At 47.6% G+C, this 19,998-nt stretch overlaps 5 protein-coding genes across 5 annotated transcripts; 1 reads left to right on the top strand and 4 right to left on the bottom strand.

The window, feature by feature from the left end:
* Positions 1-94: 94 nt before the first annotated feature.
* On the bottom strand, positions 95-2,345 carry FPOAC1_010550 (uncharacterized protein; the record flags this gene model as incomplete). The annotated part of the gene is made up of 2 exons (XM_044854939.1): positions 95-1,245; positions 1,322-2,345. The coding sequence occupies 2 exons, from the start codon at positions 2,343-2,345 to the stop codon at positions 95-97; spliced, it is 2,175 nt and encodes a 724-aa protein (XP_044702252.1).
* A 4,799-nt stretch (positions 2,346-7,144) lies between these two features.
* FPOAC1_010549 (uncharacterized protein) lies at positions 7,145-8,383 on the bottom strand (the record flags this gene model as incomplete). Its single annotated transcript, XM_044854938.1, has 3 exons — positions 7,145-7,432; positions 7,486-8,032; positions 8,145-8,383. 3 exons carry the CDS (start codon positions 8,381-8,383, stop codon positions 7,145-7,147), a joined length of 1,074 nt encoding a protein of 357 aa, XP_044702251.1.
* An 882-nt stretch (positions 8,384-9,265) lies between these two features.
* Positions 9,266-11,661, top strand: FPOAC1_010548 (uncharacterized protein; the record flags this gene model as incomplete). The annotated part of the gene is made up of 2 exons (XM_044854937.1): positions 9,266-9,814; positions 9,868-11,661. 2 exons carry the CDS (start codon positions 9,266-9,268, stop codon positions 11,659-11,661), a joined length of 2,343 nt encoding a protein of 780 aa, XP_044702250.1.
* Positions 11,662-12,267: 606 nt separating this feature from the next.
* FPOAC1_010547 (uncharacterized protein) lies at positions 12,268-14,610 on the bottom strand (the record flags this gene model as incomplete). The annotated part of the gene is made up of 1 exon (XM_044854936.1): positions 12,268-14,610. The coding sequence occupies one exon, from the start codon at positions 14,608-14,610 to the stop codon at positions 12,268-12,270; it is 2,343 nt and encodes a 780-aa protein (XP_044702249.1).
* A 2,461-nt stretch (positions 14,611-17,071) lies between these two features.
* On the bottom strand, positions 17,072-18,855 carry FPOAC1_010546 (uncharacterized protein; the record flags this gene model as incomplete). Its single annotated transcript, XM_044854935.1, has 3 exons — positions 17,072-17,164; positions 17,220-18,406; positions 18,453-18,855. 3 exons carry the CDS (start codon positions 18,853-18,855, stop codon positions 17,072-17,074), a joined length of 1,683 nt encoding a protein of 560 aa, XP_044702248.1.
* Between the last annotated feature and the right edge of the window lie 1,143 nt (positions 18,856-19,998).

Here is a 19,998-nt window from a genome sequence, read left to right as displayed (position 1 = left end):
ACGGCGAGATGGTCGTTATGCAGTAAAAAAAAATGGACAGAACGCTCAGGTATCAACAGATGACAAAGCAATACGAAATAGCAAGCAGAATCAATCATATCCGCTCCTGGAATCTCGATGGCGAGCCAAAGGATCCATCACGAGAAGTGACAGATCCTGCCCCCGTTGAGCCTCCGAGGCCATCCCCTTCGGGTTTCGGCTTCGGAGGATCAGTGAAGGGATTTGACTCTGTGACCGGAGTACGTGCCGGGCCTGATCGGATGACTGGTACGCCACTTATAGGCCTCATCGGTGTTCCAAGAGCAAGATGATGGGATTCTTGCTGGCTGGGATCCCATGCCATGGAACCTCTCCAGTAGTCGGAGGTGCCGCTCATGACGCTTTCTCGATTCGCTCGACCAGCAGATGGAGGAGGTCCAGTTCGAGGATCAGAGTAGCCGTCGCCGCCTGCTTGGAGGACGGAAGGCAGTTTCTTTCCTGAAACACGATAGAATCCCCTCTCACTAGCAGGAGCAGGCTCGGCGGGCTGCTGTTGCTTTTTGCCTATCAATCCCGCGAGAACGGCAGTCACAGCAGTAGATGCACTGGAGCGCTCCGCCATTGATCCGCCGTCAGGGCCAGGCGTGGGGCCGCCGATTGATCGTGTCGCAGACAGGTTCCCTCCGAGTATACCGCCTTCAGGATGCTTCTTCTTGTACCTGAGAGCAAACAGGACGAAGAACGCCAAGAACGCCACACCCGTTACGCCGCCCACAACACCACCAATCACTTGTTTTTGCTGAGGGGAAAGGGTACCAGTATCTGTATCGTTGGTGGTTGATGTGTTTGTTGGTGCCGGGGGTGGACCGTCAGCTGTTGCGTCGCCAGCAGCTCCTCCAGCACTTCCTTCGCTATCGTCCGCTCCCCACCAGCCTGAAGACCAGGTTTCTTCTGCAGAGATGCTCGAGTAGACCGAATCGGAATAGCTTTGTGTCGAGAGTGTAGGATTGATGGAAGAGGTAACGAAGGTGGAAGATACTACGATGACGGTGGAAGAGCTACGAGCTCGTGAAGCTGTGTTTGATGTCGTTGGTATTGTTGTTGTCGTTGTTGAAGGATTTGATTCGGATTGGGTCACGTCCGTGGTGGCTTCAGCAGTTGCTTCTGAAGTCTCTTCCGTGGCCTGTGTTGTTTCCGATGTCAAGTCGGATGTGGTGGTCTCTATTTGAGTTGTCGGTTCATCTGTGGTGGTAGCGCTAATGTCATCTAAAGTCCACGTTGTCAGTCATCACATGGCCATAAACTCTAACTATCTATAAATAGGAGGGGCGAATATTCGTACCGGTGGTTACGAGAGTCTCCGACCCACTAGCATCCGTAACCGTTGTGTCAACATCGGTAGTGGGCGCAGCTGGTGACGTTGTCTCTTGACTCGCGAAATCAGGGTCAGCAGACGTCACAGGGTTGGTTGGAGGGACCAGGTCGGATGGCAGGTCGGCTGTAGGAAGCACTGTTGTGTCATTTACAGGCTCAGGGACTGAATCAGATACGGTCGCATCTGGGATTTGCGCAGACGGTAACGGATTGGTCAAGCCGGGTGTTTCCACGGCGGTCGGGGCGGCAGCAGGTGGTGACGGGACATTGTAGCTCTCAGCTGCAGCTGGAGCTTGAGCTGGATCCGACGCCACGGCCGCCGCGGACAGCTTGGGCTCCGGGTCTGAAATGGCGGCGACGGTGATGCCCGAGGCAGAATCCACGACGACGGTGGCAGGTGGTGCAAAGTGTGTTTGGACTTCGATGGGTGAGCCGGCCGCGTCGACAACCTGGATAACCGACACAGTCTGGACAACCTGGGTGAAAAGGTCCTGCTCAGCACGAGGTTTTACGGCATTGGGGTCAGCGTGAGCGTTGTCGGGCGTGGCAGCGCGCTGGCGGAGGCTGGCTGGCGAAATGCTTCGATGTAGACGCTGGTGAGAGTGATGGGAATGGTGGCCGGTCTTGTGGAGCTGGGAATGACTGTGATCGGCTGGTTCGTCGGTGTTTTTACCATCAACTGTTTCGAGTCGATGCAATTGAAGATGGGCTCGGTGGAGGATATTGTGAGTGATTGACTTTTCGGTTTTGGTGGAACGAGAGTGGACGTGGCGATGATTTGAAGCAGAGCGAGAGTGATGATGTTGGAACGATTGCAGTTCGGACAGATCCGAGGAGGAAAAGGAAGGTGATTTTGAGCCAGACAGGGTTGATGGCGATTGATCGACATGGATATTATCCCTATCCCTATTCCTGCTGGGGGAATCCTGATCCATATCCAAATCCATATCCAGGACCTGAGCGAGTGAAGGCCCGCTGGATGAGTAAGTCATTAACTAGTTGGATCAAATCAGATTGAATGCGTCGTGGCCGCGGGCGTGGCCCGTTTGGTAGAGTTAGGGGACGTGGCAAGGTGGATGGACCGATTCCCAGTTCTCACTAGCTGTCGGGTGCTGGTGAGTGCTGTAGTTTTAGTGGACGCTGGCCCTGAGGAATTGCGTAAAGGTGGACGTTGCAGTCCAGCCTAGCCAACTAACGCAGGGGACGTGCGCCAGCCGGTTTCAGAAACGGGTACCCTAAAATAACAACACGAATTGAAAGAACTGAGTGGTTCTTTGTTCTTTTTGGGGAATAGGGAGAGTCGAAATGGTCCCGATGCGGCGATCTTGTTGGCTAGTGTCGGTTTTTTGAGTGAATGTCTTTGCCAATTGTGTCGACGAGTGCAGGATGAATGAATGGGTCTCGACGTAGTCGGTTCGTATTTTCCTAGCTCGCTTCTTTCTTGAGATGTTTTTTTTTTCAGAATAACGGAGCACGAGCAAGGGCAGGGAAAGGAAACGAGTGTAAAAGTCAATTGGTGATTGCTGATTCAACAAAGCACATGATCCATCAACCTGCAGAGGAGAGATAACCGAGTCAACAAAGATGACACAAGTACTGATCTCACTGACTCAACGCTCAAAAAACAGACAAAGTCTGCTGTGGGCGGAGATGGAGAACAAAGAACGAGGTCCTAAAAATGGTGGTTCAGAGGATATTTCGCCCCTTGCACTTCTCTTTGGTTGGTTCTCTTCGGTTCCTCGAGGTTTGTTGTTTGGCAATGTGATTAAAGGCAATCGATCCGGGAATGCTAATATCGGAGAGTCCAGGAATTAACGAGCGACAGGGTTATCGTGAGTAATGTATTGTGCTTGTTGTAATTGCGTGGTGGTTTCCTTGTATTCGTCTTTTTGCATAGCCCAGCTCTCTTTTTCTGTTCGGTTCTTCGATTTATTCCTTCTTTCCTCTTCTTTTTTTCAATCCCCAGGCTTCCCAATTACGATTATCGACGATAACACAAATAGGGAACGATAATTGTTGTTTGTTTGATTGATGTTGTCGTCGTGAGAGTCGTAATTTTGTTCGTCCAAGTTCGTTTCAAAAAAAGGAAAGACAGAGGCAGAGAAGAAGAAAAGAGAAATACCGTCGGCGCCGCAAAATAGAAAGAGAATAAATAATAGAAGCGAAAGAGAGAGAATAAATAAAAACAAATAACAAATTGAAAGAGAGTATTAGAGTTGGTCTTGTCACGGACGATAGAGAAGGACAGAGAGGAAAGGCCAAGGCAAGAAAGAGCGATGGAGAGCGGACGGGGCAAAAAGAGAGACAAGACAAGAAGCAAAGGCAGAGACAAAGCGGGAGGTGTCTACTAAAATGAACCCGACACAGCACAAACACGACACGAGTTTCTTTCTTGCAGTCACTGGTGGTGACCCTTTTTCCAGAGGTCGTGCGTCCCTAGGTACTACCTACGCAGGTACCTACTGTAGGTACCTGTCTTTACTGTATTACCTGCTGTACTCTGTACATACCTACCTACTACTAAAGGCATGGATCAAACTGGGGTCCTGGTTCTTCACTACCTGGAGCGTTTCCCTTCCACAATTCGGCGATCATGCCTGGGTTCAACTAGACCTTGATGATGAGCGGTTATGGGATGGCCCCGAGATGGGAGATAATCTCGCTTGAGATGAGGTTCAATCGAGAAGCCAATCACCGTCAACCAGACGTACGACATAACGACATGGGGGGCATCAGTAGGGCTCCATTAATTTCTTAGCCTGTCTCCACGGAATACGACAAGAAACATGATTCGAAGGAGTGCTAGCTTGTTGTTGAGGCTGCTACTGAGATACACGTGCAATTGAGCACCTCATACTCTGGTTGGTCTGATGCTAATTCTGTCTTTGACCAACAAGATTCCATCTTGGCCATATCCTCCAACTACGGAGACTATGTATACATCTGCTGTACGACGTGGTACCAGATGGGATTTGCTTTGTCTGTCAAAAGTCGCGCTTAAACAATATTGTCCCCAGCAAAAGTAATGCGCATCAGCTACAAGGGAACATGCTGCATGAGCTGTACCTTTTTCGTCCCACACATGAGCCACAACTGCACCTAAAGACCAGGGTAACGACCCGTACCTTGCAGGTTTGTCTCCTCTTTCCGTACTCTTTTTTTGCTTCTTGGCTGCGAACCCAAGGGCATAGCTCAAGTCGCTACCTGTCTAGCAGGCTAACAGCCGCTCAGTCGGTGGCCCCCTTTCCGGTCCCTGACGCTACCTCATCCAATAGTTAAAACACACTGGTAAAACGCATGTTCCTGGCGCTTTTACCTATATGGTCTCACTCACTACTATAACAAGCTCCTCTTTATACAATCTCTGACTAGTGAGGCAAAGAAATGGGCCATAATATCCAGTTCAGGCCAGGGGTAATCCAATCCTCTCGTATGACACCCAGTCATCATCCTCATTGTTCCTGAGAGAAAGTGGATGAAGCGACGCAATCGGGGGAAATTAGACTTGAGGGGTTCCTTGAGCACGCGCGTGGCACGGAAGACTTGACGAATCGGGGCTAATATGACATTGAGATTCGATTCAAAGCTTGGCATTGACTGAATGGTCTTTTTCTATGGTCAATTGTCGTTTATTGTTGACGATATTTCCTCTAATTATAGAGGGCTTGACATGGGGTTTGTCGTGCTGTAAAGGAGTAAAGGAGGTAGGTAGGCGTTCCTGACCACTGGCCTCAACAACTGTCAATCTTGCAGAAGTCAAATTATTATGTACTAGATGGTTTAATAGTAGAATTTTCGGATTGTATCATCTTTTTACTTTCCAAGTTATTGATCAGCATCGATGCTCCTTTGATGGGTTAGATAGATCGTCATGAAAAATACCCGACAATCTAACTCATGTAACGTCAAACCTGTTGAAATGTTTAAACATGCCAGACTGACTACTACGTCGCAAGAGCCTCTCTTTGTCTGTCTCTCCTTTTCTGCTTGCATGTCACTGGGACTAGGACTGGAATTACATCCAACTAATCATGATCCAATTTCCAAGACAACCCGGGTCTTAAAAGAAAATATGCCAAAAATAACACACAGACCGATGAGCCTAGGCCTAGGTCGAGGCCATGACATCCATGTTATGGGTACGTACTATACAAAAGTGCTGCCCTGGTCTGTGACGATCTGAGCGCCCTGCGACAGCGGGTCACTGCTTAATGCTTGTCCTCTTCGTTTAAAAGTCTTTGTCGTTTATATTGATATAGGTATCCCTCGAAGTCTAATGCAAAATCGATAGATGCAGCTTCATCACGAAAAATAGGGCTCTTAGAGTAACCTTAATCTTACACAAATATAAAAGTACTGCTTTACAACCTACTTATCCTTCCTTTAACACAAAGACCCAAAAAGACCACTTTTAGACCCCTTAAACACAAAAGACCAAGCATCCACTTATCAGTCAATTTGCCCTGCTTATTAACACAAGAGTATACAGGGGTCCTATTACCTACGCTATAAGCATAGATCTGCCTTCTTAAATAGCACTATCTATATAGCTATTAATATAGCTAAAAATAAAAATAAGACTAATATCTATATAGAAGTAAAAGCTATAGTAGATATTAATAAGTTTAATATTACCTAGCTAATTAAAATAGCCTTCTTTAGCTATTACTTAATTAGGCTAGTTAAGTAAATTAAAAATATTAAAAGGCCTAAAAAAGCTAAAAAAAAATAAGAAATTAATTAATTAATTAAAGAGTAAAAAAAAGGCTTTTAAAACCCTTAAAAATACCCTCTATAAAGGCAATAACCTTCTATTAGATAAAGAGAAGGAATTTCTAGAGGCCTTAAGAGATAGGTTACTATATATAGTATAGCTTAAAGAGCTATTTTAAGAGGCTATGGTAATAGTTAAGATACTATAGTAATTAGAAAGGGTTATTTAGGTGATTTTATGGGTTAGTTAAAGGAAGGTTTTATAGATTATGTAAGGTTTCGGTTACTCTGTGTGAGCAATAAACAAGTAATCGCACTTTGTCGTTTGTATATCTGGAGCATTACAGAACCTTCGGCCTACGGTTCGGCGGGTCCTGGTGCTTAATATCATCTCATATATACGGATACAAACTGTCCTCAGCTACCGCTACTATTCAAATTCTTGACAAACTATTGTTTCTTAGTTGGTTTGCTATAAATTCACCCAAGTTTTGCGCGGTTGTACGGGTGGACGGGTGTGCTCGGGATGGGCAGAGACAGCTGACGACCATGCGCTCCCACATACCGTTTCATGGTATGTGGGATATCATAAGAGTATTGTTGGGAATATGGCTCTTGATCTTAGATGCGACGTGTTTGTGCCGTCAAGAAACTCTAGACTACAATCAACAGAATATGGCTCTCATCCAAGAACGTCTGGGACAACGGTCGACCCTTACTTATTGCCCCTACCCTGTAACCCTTCTATATATACTAGTCGATCGAGATTAGTTTCAACGTCACCCATACAACAGAATACAACATGCATATGCTATGCTGAGATGTGACGCGTGAAAGAGTGCACAGAGCTTGGGCACCCGATATTGCTTCTAAGCTTTAGGGTACAGAAATAAATAGCCTAAGAAGGCTGATCTAAGTGGCATAAATTGGTCGACTAATTTCGTCCCTTGTGCTCTTTGCGGCCAACTTTTTCTAGCCCCCTGAGGCTTGGACACCTAATAGATATTGCAAGAAAGTACATATCCGTAGTTGTTCACATATGCTACAATGCCCAATGACCCATCTGGTGATACTTCGTCTACTCCTCAACTCCAAATGGGAATCCATTGCGGTTAGGCATCTCGTGGAAGCTTCGGATTGTAGTGCCTTGGTCTCTCTTCCATTCGTAGAACTGAGGTGGCTCGACAAGAACACACACCTCTCTCAATACACGGTGTTCCCGAGCAATACGTCCCACTAAGTTGTGAAAAAATGTTTCATTGAACTTAATGTCATAAGCTTGCATCCAGATAGAAGTAAAGGCAAGACGTTCTAGACGCCGATATCTTTTCTTCAATGTGTTGGCGATAATGGCCGCCATTATGTTCTACTGAAGAGTCAGTAAAGTAAGCTGGGTTACGCGAACGTAAGAAGACATACCGGGTCGGCATTGTTTGAAAACATATTGTATTCCCTGGTTTCATGAAGAATGAGAGTCTTGAGGGATGGAAAGTCGTTGCTGATGTTGCGTAGCGATGGCATCCCATATTCTTCTTCGTTGGTAAGGGATGGATACTGATAGAGTGGGCTACTAATTTGATTGTAGTAAAGGTGTATCCGAAGCCTCTCTAGTTTTTTGGACTTGAACATACTGCTGGAAACATTTGTATCCAGGGATCTTAGTTCATGCGAGCACTTTAGAATGAATGGCTTCGCGACATTGATTGTCGCCCGAATGGTCAAATGTTGGAGTTTAATGCCCGGTGCATCTTCCTTTTCCAGGAGACCTAGGAACATGCGCTTCTGCTGTACTGAGAGTTCCAGAACACTGAGATGTAACGACTCAAGGGAGGTCATGGCCTGCAGCGTCTGCATGATCGCTCGTGGTATCAGAGTGCTGTGCGCAGGATAGAGAGGATGTTTCATCGTGTCCCATTGATCGATATGGTAACAAGGCCACACCATGTTCTTGATGATGGTCGCCTTCCTGTGCATGCTCCAAGTCAGTACGTATTCCTAAGAAGCATAAGAGACGAAACTAGTAGCAAATTTATGCCACTTAGACCAGACGCCTTGGTTTATTTATTTCGTATCCTTACTTGACAAGTGCAAGAGTTGCACGACCGTGTGTTGATTTCGGGTCGAACGTCTTCAGATGACACACTAGCTCATGCTCACTACCGTGGATCGAGATACGGGACCATAACAAACGATACAAATTTGATCGAAGTGGACGGCATGTGAGTGAGAGACTTCCGATGTCCTTGTGATTGAGGAAGGATGCGATTTGTTGCACAGTCTCTGTAGGAATGTTTTCGAGCGCCGTCGCTGGAGCCATCTTTGCTCACGATGCCCGTTGTGTAGGATAAAAAAGTAGTTTGTGCAGGCACTCGAGAAGAAGACTGTCTGCTAACTGTGATTCACTCCATGGCAGCTCGCCTTCTGATGGTGATTTACTGACGGCTGGCAGGCACTGGCAGACCGGTGGTACTGTCAGATTTTACATAGGCAATATTCTTTGACATTTATTAGATGACTTATGCCTATTATTTGAAAATCTATTTATGCCATACCTGTCGTCTTATATTAGATAGGTAGTCCGTCTTTTCTTAGTCCCTCTGATATCTGATTTGCAACTGTTGTGTATAAATCTAACAACAATCCAGACTTATTGTTTAGTGTTTTAGACACAATCTAGTTAACTAGTTCTCTATGAATTTACTGAATTTGATAATATTTTCTAACTAAACTCGTTCATCAGTCAAAAGTCGTTGTATTCTTTATACGCGTATAGACCTCGATTGGAAAGTTGGTACATCATATGTCGTCAAAAGTTGGCAGTATTTATTCGGAATAGTGCACACTACCTATGTTACGCGTTTCAGATCTTCACTAATAAATCGTTTTTGTTTCTGCCCAGTAAAAACAGCTACAAATTGATCCAATTTGGCAATTTTTTTGTTCAACATCAACCAAACCAAGGCACAGCCTCTTCAGGGTCCAAGAATTACCCCACGTTTTGTTTATCACTATCACTACTAATCGTAACCTGCATCTCGTCACCTCATCTAACATCAACTTTAGCATCTGGTGGTTTTTCACGGTTTTCCAACGTCTAATACTGACTTTTCCCTCGCTTTGGAGCTTCAAGCCTCATGAGGTAAAGTTCAAGGAAGCAACCTCATTCGCACACGATAAGTCTCTGTTCATATCAACCATCATGGATCCCTCCTCGTCACCCCCACCGGCATACTCAGAAATGCCTCCAGTACCACCAAGAAAGCCAGTCAACTCTTCTGTTCCAGCTACATATCAATCACCACCTTCAATACCATCTTCTTCAGGGCCATACATGCCAAGACCATCTTCAACTTCAGCTTCAGCTTCAGGGCAGTGGCTGGGGCCAGATCCACGATCTTCGTCTACTCAGTCTCTGTTACCAGACACCTCTTTAGACAACCTCTCCACGCCCCATGGAGATTTTCTAGGGCGTCGAAAACTGCTAATCATTTACATTCATGGGTTTCTGGGCAATGACCAATCGTTTCGGTCGTTTCCTGCTCATGTTCATGCCCTCCTCGCCAACCTCCTCGCAGACTCTCATGTCATTCATTCAAAGATATATCCACGCTACAAGACTTATCGCTCTGTAGACGTTGCTCGTGATAACTTTAGCGAATGGCTTCGCCCTCATGAATCACCCAATACAGATGTCATCCTCGTCGGTCACTCTATGGGTGGCATCCTGGCTGCTGATGTTGTTCTTATGGTATGTATATATTCAACTTGCTCTATACATAAGCATTACTAACTAAATCACAGCCCAACCCAGATCCTCAAGGCACTTATCCTTTGAAGCACCGAATAATCGGTCATGTATCTCTAGATTGCCCGTTCATTGGTCTTCATCCAGGTATTGTTGTGTCTGGCATTTCCAGTCTGTTCAAACCAGCACCTACACCACCTCAAGATGATGATCAAGGGACTGCAGTTCCTGGCAGCCCTGAAACTTCCAGTCTAGCAGACCCCAGTGTCTCTTCATTATATCTCACAAACTCTGAGAGCTCCGGTCTAGGATCGTCAACCAGTATTCCTTCAGTGGCATCCTCTTCCCGGCCTCCACGCGATCAATTACAGAACCAGCCCTTTTTCAACCAACCTTTCTTCAATGATTCAGGCCTGCAAGAACGACCCTTTGTCCAGAGAATGTTCCATTTTGCCAACAAGTATCGCAATGAGAATCTGATACAAGCTGCTGCTAGGCATATCTTTTCATACCTCGAGTTTGGCAGTTGTCTAGCTGATCCGGCCGGACTCGAGGCACGATACAGCAGCATTCGTGCCCTCGAGGATGTTGACGAGTTCCAGTCAGGGGACATTAAACTAGGGTCGTCTCAGCACAAGGCGAGGGTACGCTTCGTCAACTACTACACTCTGTGTACTGGCCGCCCAAAACCACCCAAAGACACCCCCACGGTGGGAAGCCCTCGAACAGAGAACCCAACTTCTCCAGGCGCAGGTCTCAATTTATCGCAAAGTTCGGCGTCTTCCTCGTCTGTCGAGTTAGACTTTTCGCCGAACAGAGTGAACGCAGAGGACACAACCCACCTATACGCGCGCCAAGAGAGTCCTATGCCGAGTATCACTTTGGAACACCGTGATACAATGGGCAACTCCAAAAATCACCAAACGCTACTAGATGCAGAGACCAAGACCTTGAACGCCCGCGCATCAAACACTACCATCAAAGGCAGTTCATCTCGTGAAGATGAGTCGGTTACTTCTGACATGAACCGACTTTCCATGCACAGCATAGACCCCACGCCCATCGACGAGGACATCGCGTCCCCACCGCCTCAAGACACTATTTCTCCTACGCCACAAGATCAAGATCCTATTGCTTCTGTAGAATCGAATAATACAGAGCCACAGAAAGTAGATGCTGACTTACCTCCCCTCCCGGATCCTCCTACAGCCCCTGAGTTTCCCGATCCAAGCCTATACACCGAGAAGGACGAGCGCAAGCAAGTGGAACGGGAGGTTAAGCGTCTACGTCGTGCTTACGATAACGCCGTAAAAGACCATGCCAAAGCCATACGGGAACGCGAGAAACTCCTCGAGAAACGCCAAAAGCGTGCGCAAAAGGAGTCGGAGAAGGCGCTCAAGGAAGCAGCTCGCCGAGAGAAAGAAGCCTTAAAGGAGTCTCAGAAGAAAGAGAAGGATACCGAGAAGGAGCAACAACGTCAAGCTTCTGAGCGAGAAAATCAAGCCCAAAAAGAACTTGACGAGGATTTGGATTACCAGCAGTTCAAAGCAGAAGAAGAAGAGAGTCAACGAGAGGCCGAAGCTGAAGCTGTTGCTGAGGCCCGTGGTCTCAAGTCAGGAAAACCAAAAAAGCTACGCAAGTTCTGTAATTTGCCTACAAAGGGAGGTAGGGTTGAAGATCCAACGTGGGTCGATATCTACATGGCAGACGTGGACGAGGTTGGTGCCCACTGTGGTCTATTCTTCTCAGGGCCGCATTATGAGAAGTTGGTTGGGGATGTCGGTAATAGGATTGTGGGTTGGGTGCAAGATGACTTGACCAAGAGGACAATTCAGGATATGGGCATGTGAGCATTTAAGATACTGTAAACACGCGAAGGGAACCTCTATATTCCAAGTAACACGGCATTGGGTCTGTGTGATCATTGATACATACCCTCTGATCAATTAAATAGCAACAAGTTGGTCTAAATTAGAATATTAATCATCGAGGACGACTCCTTCAATCTGAAAAGAGATATGAGCTTATGAGTAATTAACCCAAAAGTGCAATAGCATGTAAATAACAGTAGGATAAAGGAGGCTATTCATGGATAGCTCCCTTTGTTACACGCGGTTGAGTGGAATGACTTGCATGTTTGCGTTGCTCTGATTGTTTATTTGATGACTTTCCTAAATTATTCCGATATGCTTCGTCTCCCTATTGTAATGACATGGTATCTTGATAAACAGACATCCGACAAACACCCCGTACCGACCGTGCAAGCATTGATGCACATATTCGTTTTTATTTTTTTGGCCTTTCTGGCATCTTACGAGACATTATTATTTATATATTTGGTATCGTATGTCCTCCCTATGCCTTTGTATATGACCCAGAATGCTATGCTAAAATGAAAGTGCCATAGAATAGACAGATGTAATAATATGATGCAACACCGTGCATAGATAGAGGTGTTAGTATATATCAAGCTCTTTTAGCTGTACATCTAACCGCCTGTCGTTGTTCATCGCTCCCTTGACGACAGCTGTGTCCTCGTCGACGCCTAGCAAGCCACCAACGCCGAGCTCAAGTGTACCCAGGCGGACCAGTACGTCATCAGCGTCCCAATTTCGCCGACCACATATGAGGACGTTGGCAGACTGGTAAGACTCATCAATCTTCCAGTCGCGGCCAGATATAAAACAACCAATGAGCTCATGCTCACCAGGCGGAGGTTCTGAAGCTGCTTCGGGAGAATCTGGAGAAGACTGCGCAGCACGGAGGAGAAATGCAGCAATGGGAGAGTGGAGGGCGTCGAGGAGGTCGGGCGACGCAAGTGTGATTTGGGGGTTATCGGAAGATTTTGAGGTTGAGGTGTCGGGGGGAGGAGGCGGCACAGTAAGACGAATTTCAAAGCAGTATGTCGTGAGGCGTAGGAACGAGATGGGTGTTGAGCGAGCGGTAATCTCTTCGCCCTGTGTCTCCCAGTCAAGAATCTTATCATCCTTAAAACCGAGGGAAATAGTCATGTTTGGGACAGCCGAGACATTATCAATGAGAGGCGTATCGTCACCAACTTGGTAAAAGTTCATATTGGGTCCATGGCCAGTATAATCAGGCCGAAGCTTCCAACCGAGCCAGGTCCATGAGGGGAACGGGCCTTGGCGCTGCATAGGATGTGTCGATAAATCAGCATCTCCTGGAGGATCGTAAAACCAGCCGAGACCAACGGCAAGGCGGTCTGTCCGGTTAGGATTTGGCAGGTTCTTGAAGTCCTTGGTATGATAGAGGGGGAGGCCAAGAACACTGTCCAGAGGATCATCTAAACGAGCATAGTGATCAGTAATGCCCCTGAAAGCATCTAAACGGTCTTCAGGAATGGTGAGTTCCCGGCTGAAATAGCCGCTGGCAATGTTCTTGTAGGTGCTCGCACGGTTGCCGATAGCATCATCCGGAAAGACTCGGCCAAGATTGAGGGTGGGTTGTGTTCGTAGAGGGAAAGAAATCGATTCGTGGCAATGCAACGTTTGACACTGGAAGTAGACTTGTGACGGGGTGAAGACTAAACGCCGACGCGCCATGAGACCCTCTTGGTATGTCCAACCACGGGATGCCCATTTTGAGTTGGCAACTTCGACGTCAGGCCTTGTAAGCGATGTTGTGAAACAGCCAGCTTCCGTCTGCAACGATAATTGCTCCTCGCGTGGTACACTAATGCCAGGGATACCATCTTGTACACCTTGGCCAGCCGCAACAATAATGGTCAATGCAGACCGCGCATATATCTCTCCCATCTTGTCTAATTGTCGCCGTCTTTCGATTGCGCTGAACTGAGGGAAACAGAACCGGTCGATCCAGAGGTAACGGAATCCAAGGGACTTAGTCACGGATATAGCATCAGTGAGTAATGGAGGCAGCTCTTCGGGCAGTCCCTTGTGATCCCATTCGTCATCTGTCGGGGTACCTCGTACATAACTTAGCGTTACATACTCGATAGTCTCGGCATTGAGGTCGTCAACAAACACCACTTGATTATTCCGACAGTCCACAAGCTTAAGGCCTCGCATCGGTGCTCCTTGCGAAGCGCATGGTGTGTCTTTGTGATTTGACATGCAATAGTCGATCCAGATCCGGGGTAACGCAACGTCAAGCTTTGGAGGTATCACACGACCTCGAATCACCGGCGTAGCTTCTTTGTATCCAGCCATATCATCCTCCCCCTCAATAAGTCGTACGATATACCCCCATGGTAGCACCTTGCTCTTGGTGCTGACCTCGAACAACACAGCACCTCCAAGCTCGTGTTTCTCCCTAACTCCAAGGCGCTCAAAAGCCTGGCGAATTCGTAGGTAAGGCGTAAACTTGCGCGTGGTATCCGGCTCGCCGCCCACCAGAGCCTGAAAGAAAATACAATATGGACAGGCAGACAACTCTGCGAGAGTGTGAGCTAGAGGAATCCAAGGTCGCGGTTGACCTGGTCGCCAATTGAGCAAAGCGGGAAAGTCGATTGTCGCGCAAATAGCGCAGGCCTGGTTTTCTTCGTCGGCGACAAGGCGACTAAGACCATTTCTCGCAGGTCTTCTAGGTTCCGGTCCTGCGCCGCGGCGCCGTCGGGAAGTAAGTTGGTGAACGTCGGGGGAGCTTTCTCTCGTAGACGCAGAGTCTTCGGTTTGAATATGCGCATGGGGACTCTCCGGGCGGCCGCGACCAAGTCGTGTAAAGGCAAAAAGCCTAGATATCTTTTTTATTCCTGCACGTGCGGTTGCATTTTGACCCGCGGGGGGTTTGGCTGCCGCCGTGCTGCCATTCTGGCTCATTGGGCTATTCGAGCGTATGCGAGATTCCTTTGCCTGAGGTGACGCGACAGTAAGGGCGGTTTGCGACATACGAGGTCGCCCGTGCTAATAAGCAATGAATAGGAGAGTTCAGAGCGAGCGAATGGCTGGTGTTTAGCGGTTTAGTTGACTGGTGCTTTAGTACACACACGCGGGGCTGCTGGGATCCAGATGAGTAACGGCGTCACCGAAAGGGGTCGGTCGGTCGAGTAGCGGGGAGACAGGATGGGGGAGAGAACGCCCGCTATATGTGATGGTGGTTCTCGTTCTTCCCCTTTATCCTGGTCCCATTGTATTGAAACTGATTGTTGAGTCGAAAGATGTAGATGAATTGACCAAGTGTAGTATGTAGTAAGAGACGGAGGGAGAATTAAGGGAAGGGGTACACCTTTAGTGGTATGGTTTTTCTTGGCATTTAATCCAACCACAGCCGAATGCCCCGAAGTTACTGCTACTACCTACGAATCTGCCGGTGTCTGCCGTGTTCTCGTCTGTGTATTGGAGATTTGACTGTTGGGGCACAGATAGGCGATTCGTGCACTGTATTACGGATAGATCTGAGACTAATTCTGACCTTGTTGTCATTCTAAGGGGTTCCAAGTTCAGACGTTGAGTGTTCCAACACCGCATAAGTACAGCCTATAACCTGCTGCCGGAGATGCTAAATTATTAAAGATGTACAATTAGGTCAATCTGTATATGAGGTTCGGTATGATAATAAGACGATCCCCTATATCAGACTCTACATATCGCCTTCCTTGTTGATACTGGTTGAGTCGCACTAGTTTGTCATATCAATGCTAATTCTGCCAGAAACGCCAACTGGGCATCATTTCAGCCAGAGTTAAGCCAGTCAGGATATTATTGGGCTAATAACAAGATGCGCAGCAGCAAAGAAAAAAGCTTGGATGTTGTCAAAAGGACCCTTAAGATTAACAGCCCCAAAGCTAAACAAGTCTGGACTCTGGATGGAGATGTCTGTCATCTCCATTGTGTTAGTAATGTGGATATCTCTATCTTTTTAATTGGGAACTTCTTTATTGGTACCTAGTCAACTACTAATCTAGTGTACCTACCTATGGTACATAGTTGTTGAGTAACTAATTCCCACCTATGAGCTTCTGGGGTAGTAATAATTGTCTCTCATACAAGACATAGTGAATTGAAATTATTTCTTTGGTTGCATTGGCATATTTATCCGGCTCTTTTCAGTGCAGACCCTTAAACGGAATGAAACTAACCAAGACCGGGAATAACCAATGGAGCGTCCCCATCTCGCATCTCGCTTCCGAATTTGGGACGAAAGATGCAGGGGCCAGGGGTGTAAAAGACAGGGCATTTCACATACACAGCCCATAAAAACATTGCTTTTTTTGCTTTCCTCTCACTGAAACATGCCATTCTTTTGCTTGGCGAGGAAAGCTTGGGTATATTCAATCCAAATTGTCGGTCCAACCTGAGAAACAGTTGCTACCTATGTTTGATGTACCTACAAAAAGTCTACTGGGGTTTTCATATTGAAGCTATTCCATCCTGTCATCCTATGTTTAACGCTAAAATTGTGTTCGGTGCAACCATTTCGTCCGAATCCACGTGGAACTTTATGCATCCGAGACCTCCTCCACTCTGCTAATTCACGGCTTATGTTACCTCTAACAACTACCTAAAAAGACCCCATTGCTACAGGCCATCAATGATGATCCAAAGGAGCATGAACTCACCTACGGACAATTAGACCAGACTAGACTACGGATCGTTCGGTCCCGTGTATTCTTCCTGGCACCATGAATGGGTAGATCGCGAGCGATCAGCAAAAATATTATGATCTACTCTTTCTACTGCGGTCCAGCCACCGGTGCAGCTGTTATTTCAGCCCGAGTCCGTGCTACTCGACGTCATTGTTGAAGATGGGAGGGAGGACCCTTGATTCGCAGACCAAGATCTTCCCTAGACAATCTGCTAGTGGTGCAGGGTAGCATCTGCCGAATTTCGACGACTGGTCGTGTGACCTCGTTTCATTTCTACTATGAAGCTATATTTCAATGATGAGGCACTAATAATGAGTTGCGAAACTATGTCAATATTCATATGCATCTATATGACCTACTTGCAATTCTGGCTTGTGGAGAAACCAAGAACAATCCCGACATCACAAAGCCAATGGCTTTGTCCAGCTGGGCATGATGAATAGATTTGTATAGCCACTTGCCAACGTTAAGATTTAGAATAGAGCAAAAGACTTCAGCATTTGTAATGTCCAGAGCCAAAAATACCAAGAAATTCTTATCGCGTTCTTAAATAGTTTCTTGTACCTACTAACCTAGGAAACTGGGCCAAAGGATCTGAGGTCCTGACCCCAGATCCTTTGTATCTGACATCGATGTGTCTATCTACCCCAGCACAATGCATATTTTCCCACTCATCTCAGTCCCGAAACGCTAGATTAAGCATAAGCAACAGTGTTATCATGTCGAATCTTTCCGGGGACGCCAACGTTGACCTCTCCTCCCGCAACGCTCGGTCCTCGCACCACAATCTAGGTAATGTTAGTGCACCGTCCACATGTAAAAGGGTCTCAGCAAAATACGTACATGTCCCTCAATCTTGTCATCAGTAGTCTTGTGAACATCAGTGTCCTTCAGATACACCTCGACGCTAGTCAGTGGAGGTCCAAAGTGCGTCTTGGCGTCGGTAGGAAGTCTGTAGTCGTAGAAAGCAGTCTGGCTAATAGCACCAGCAACCTTGGCCGCGGTAAGAGCATACACAACTCTTGCACCAGTGAAGATGCGCAGATCAGACAGAACATTTGCAGATAGAAGAGGAGTATCAGAACCAGCACGCTCGGCCACCAATACCAGGCGGAGTTTGCCAGGAGTCGTGCCGAGTGATGGGGATGCGCCAGAGAAACCAGAGAAGAGGTTGGATGTAGAGTGGACACCCTCCAAGGCCAGAGATCGAGTAGACATAACATGAGAGACGTTGGCCAAGGCGGAGCCAAGTCTGGATGTGGACTCTTCGTGAGTCTTGAGAAGTGTCTCAGGACTAGCGACCAGAACTGTGGGAGCAACACCTTGAGTTGCGAGAACCAAGTCTGGCGACTGGCCGGAGACGGAGTTCAGAGCGATAGAAGCGTTAGAGTAGAGAGCGCCCAATGTGACCACAAGGGTGTAAACGTTGGTGAGAGAATCGGCTGGTAGAAACAGATCGGACGGGTTGATACGCTCCTTGGTTGGGATAGCTGCGAGCTGAGCTGATATGGCCGAGACAAGGTTGGCCTGACTGAAGCGCACCATCTCTTCAGCCTCGCCGGGCTTGGTCTGCCAGAAAGTAACGAGGTCGGAAGGAGTCTTCTCGGGATCAACGGCTGGGAGCTCGCTGCCTGCATGCGCGGGGGAGTCCCGGAGGATGTCCTGCCAGGTAGAAACATTGATGTTACCGCCGGTGCCTTCAGGAACCTCGTTCCAGTCCATGTGGTTGCTTCCTTCGTCCGTGACCCAGATTAGCTGTCGAAGAGACGGGTAGGCGTTGACGACGGCATCAAAGGGGAATGCGCCAGGAGCAGTGATCATTGTATCGGCGGCGGAGCGCCGAAGCATTGACACAAGTTCTTCGTTGGAAACATTGAAAGGGATCAGGACCGTTGTTAGGTTCGGATAGAAGCTGCAGGCGAAAAGCGCTACCAGGAGTTCGATTGAGTTTGGTAAGTAGATGGCGACTCTGGTGCCTCCAGCCTCAGCGATGTGCTGTCCGATAAGGTTGATCTGGCGGGTAATGTCGTCTAAAGTACGTTAGCAACGTCGTGCTGTAGAAAAGATAGAGCATACCGAGCTTGTGGTCCACAACGTTTTGCGAACCCAAAACAGTCAGGATTCGTCCCTTAGCACCATTCTCACCACCCTCCGCGGCCTTTCTCCAGACATCCCTCAAGTCGCCATTGCGACCACGGGACCACTTGGAAGCTCCGGCGTCCTTCACGTTGAGACCAGTATTGAGCGGCATGCCGTGAGGAGCAGCCTGGGATCGGTAGACGGGACTTTCTCCTTCATTTCGGACTGACGACGGGACAGCTTGGCGAGCCAGGAGCATTGGGTGCACATCAGGTTCACGGTTTGAGATGATGCGATATGAGAAAATAACTAGCAGCAGCGTCACCAGGCCGGTCGAGTAGACGTTCCACTGACCAAGCATATTGGTGATGGCCGCATCGAGGCTGTCGAAGACGCCCATTGTCGATTATACGTAGCCCTTGTTGGCTGTCACTTATTCGAGAGTTGTGCGGCTCGGCGGATGGTTCGGGTTCCTGATAGATGAAGGTTTATACAACGAAAGCCATGCAGATGCAAGTTCTGCGCCGGGCAGAGGTGAAACTAGGTTTGGAGATTACGCAAAATCTCAAGTACGAGGTGGGGGAGGGAATGAGGCGAGAAGGCTCAAGCGAAGTGTGAGGTGGAATAGAAGGACGGAGGTGGGGAAAGCTCAGCATCCGTTGATGGCTTGGCTGAGCTTCACGTCACAGTACAGCTGGTTGCCTCTCATCATGCCTGTCCGCATGCGCTTGTATAATAGAAAAATGGACTGCCTGACAACGCATAGTTTATTAATAGTTTAATATATCGAAAATACTATTACCTCTGAATCTTGAGCTTAGATTTTATACGTTTTGCAACTCTTTCTTGGCCGATAAGATCTGTTGGCTTATCCTAAACATGGCCTAAGGTCATGAAATCGAGCTACGACACAGCTACCTCTATCTCTAACTGGACCCTGGATTTTTGGACGGGTCGACCCGACACGCTATCTTTCATCAAGTATGCCTGTACGAGACATGCAACATTTTCCTAAAATCACAAACCAAATGAGTTATCATCACTGGAGAAAACTAATATAAATCAAGGCGTTTTTTTATTCAGGACTCCTCAGTCCAGTCCAGTCTGGTTATCTGTTCTACTACGGGAAGCATCATGGCCCCGTCATGAGAAGCCTCGTGACCCATTCATTATTCCTTGAGTCAAAGCCTTCGTCGTGTCCATGTTCCTCCTGACTTGCAAAGAGCAAGAGCTTTTGTGATCCTTTCCATGCCGTGCCGCCCAAACCAAATGCCATAACCTGTGGGCGTCGCGCGGCAACGCTCGTGCTCTCCGATCTGCTAATAAACAGACGTAACCGTCCTGTTGACCATTATCCTTTGCTCCCTTCAAGTGCGCTCATCGCTCTCCCTCTGATCCCCATTCCCAATAGGGATCAGCGAGCGATTCGTCACCAGAGAACCGAGAAATCCACTTTTGTCTATGTGAACGGCGATAACATGACCCTCTATCGTGAATGCGTGAAAAATGCCTTGAGGTGATAAAAACCCCAGGTAGACGGCGG

The sequence above is a fragment of the Fusarium poae genome, chromosome 4 (assembly GCF_019609905.1).
Source record: "Fusarium poae strain DAOMC 252244 chromosome 4, whole genome shotgun sequence".
NCBI classification, from domain to species: Eukaryota; Fungi; Ascomycota; class Sordariomycetes; order Hypocreales; family Nectriaceae; genus Fusarium; species Fusarium poae.
This window is presented reverse-complemented; position numbering and strand designations above follow the sequence as displayed.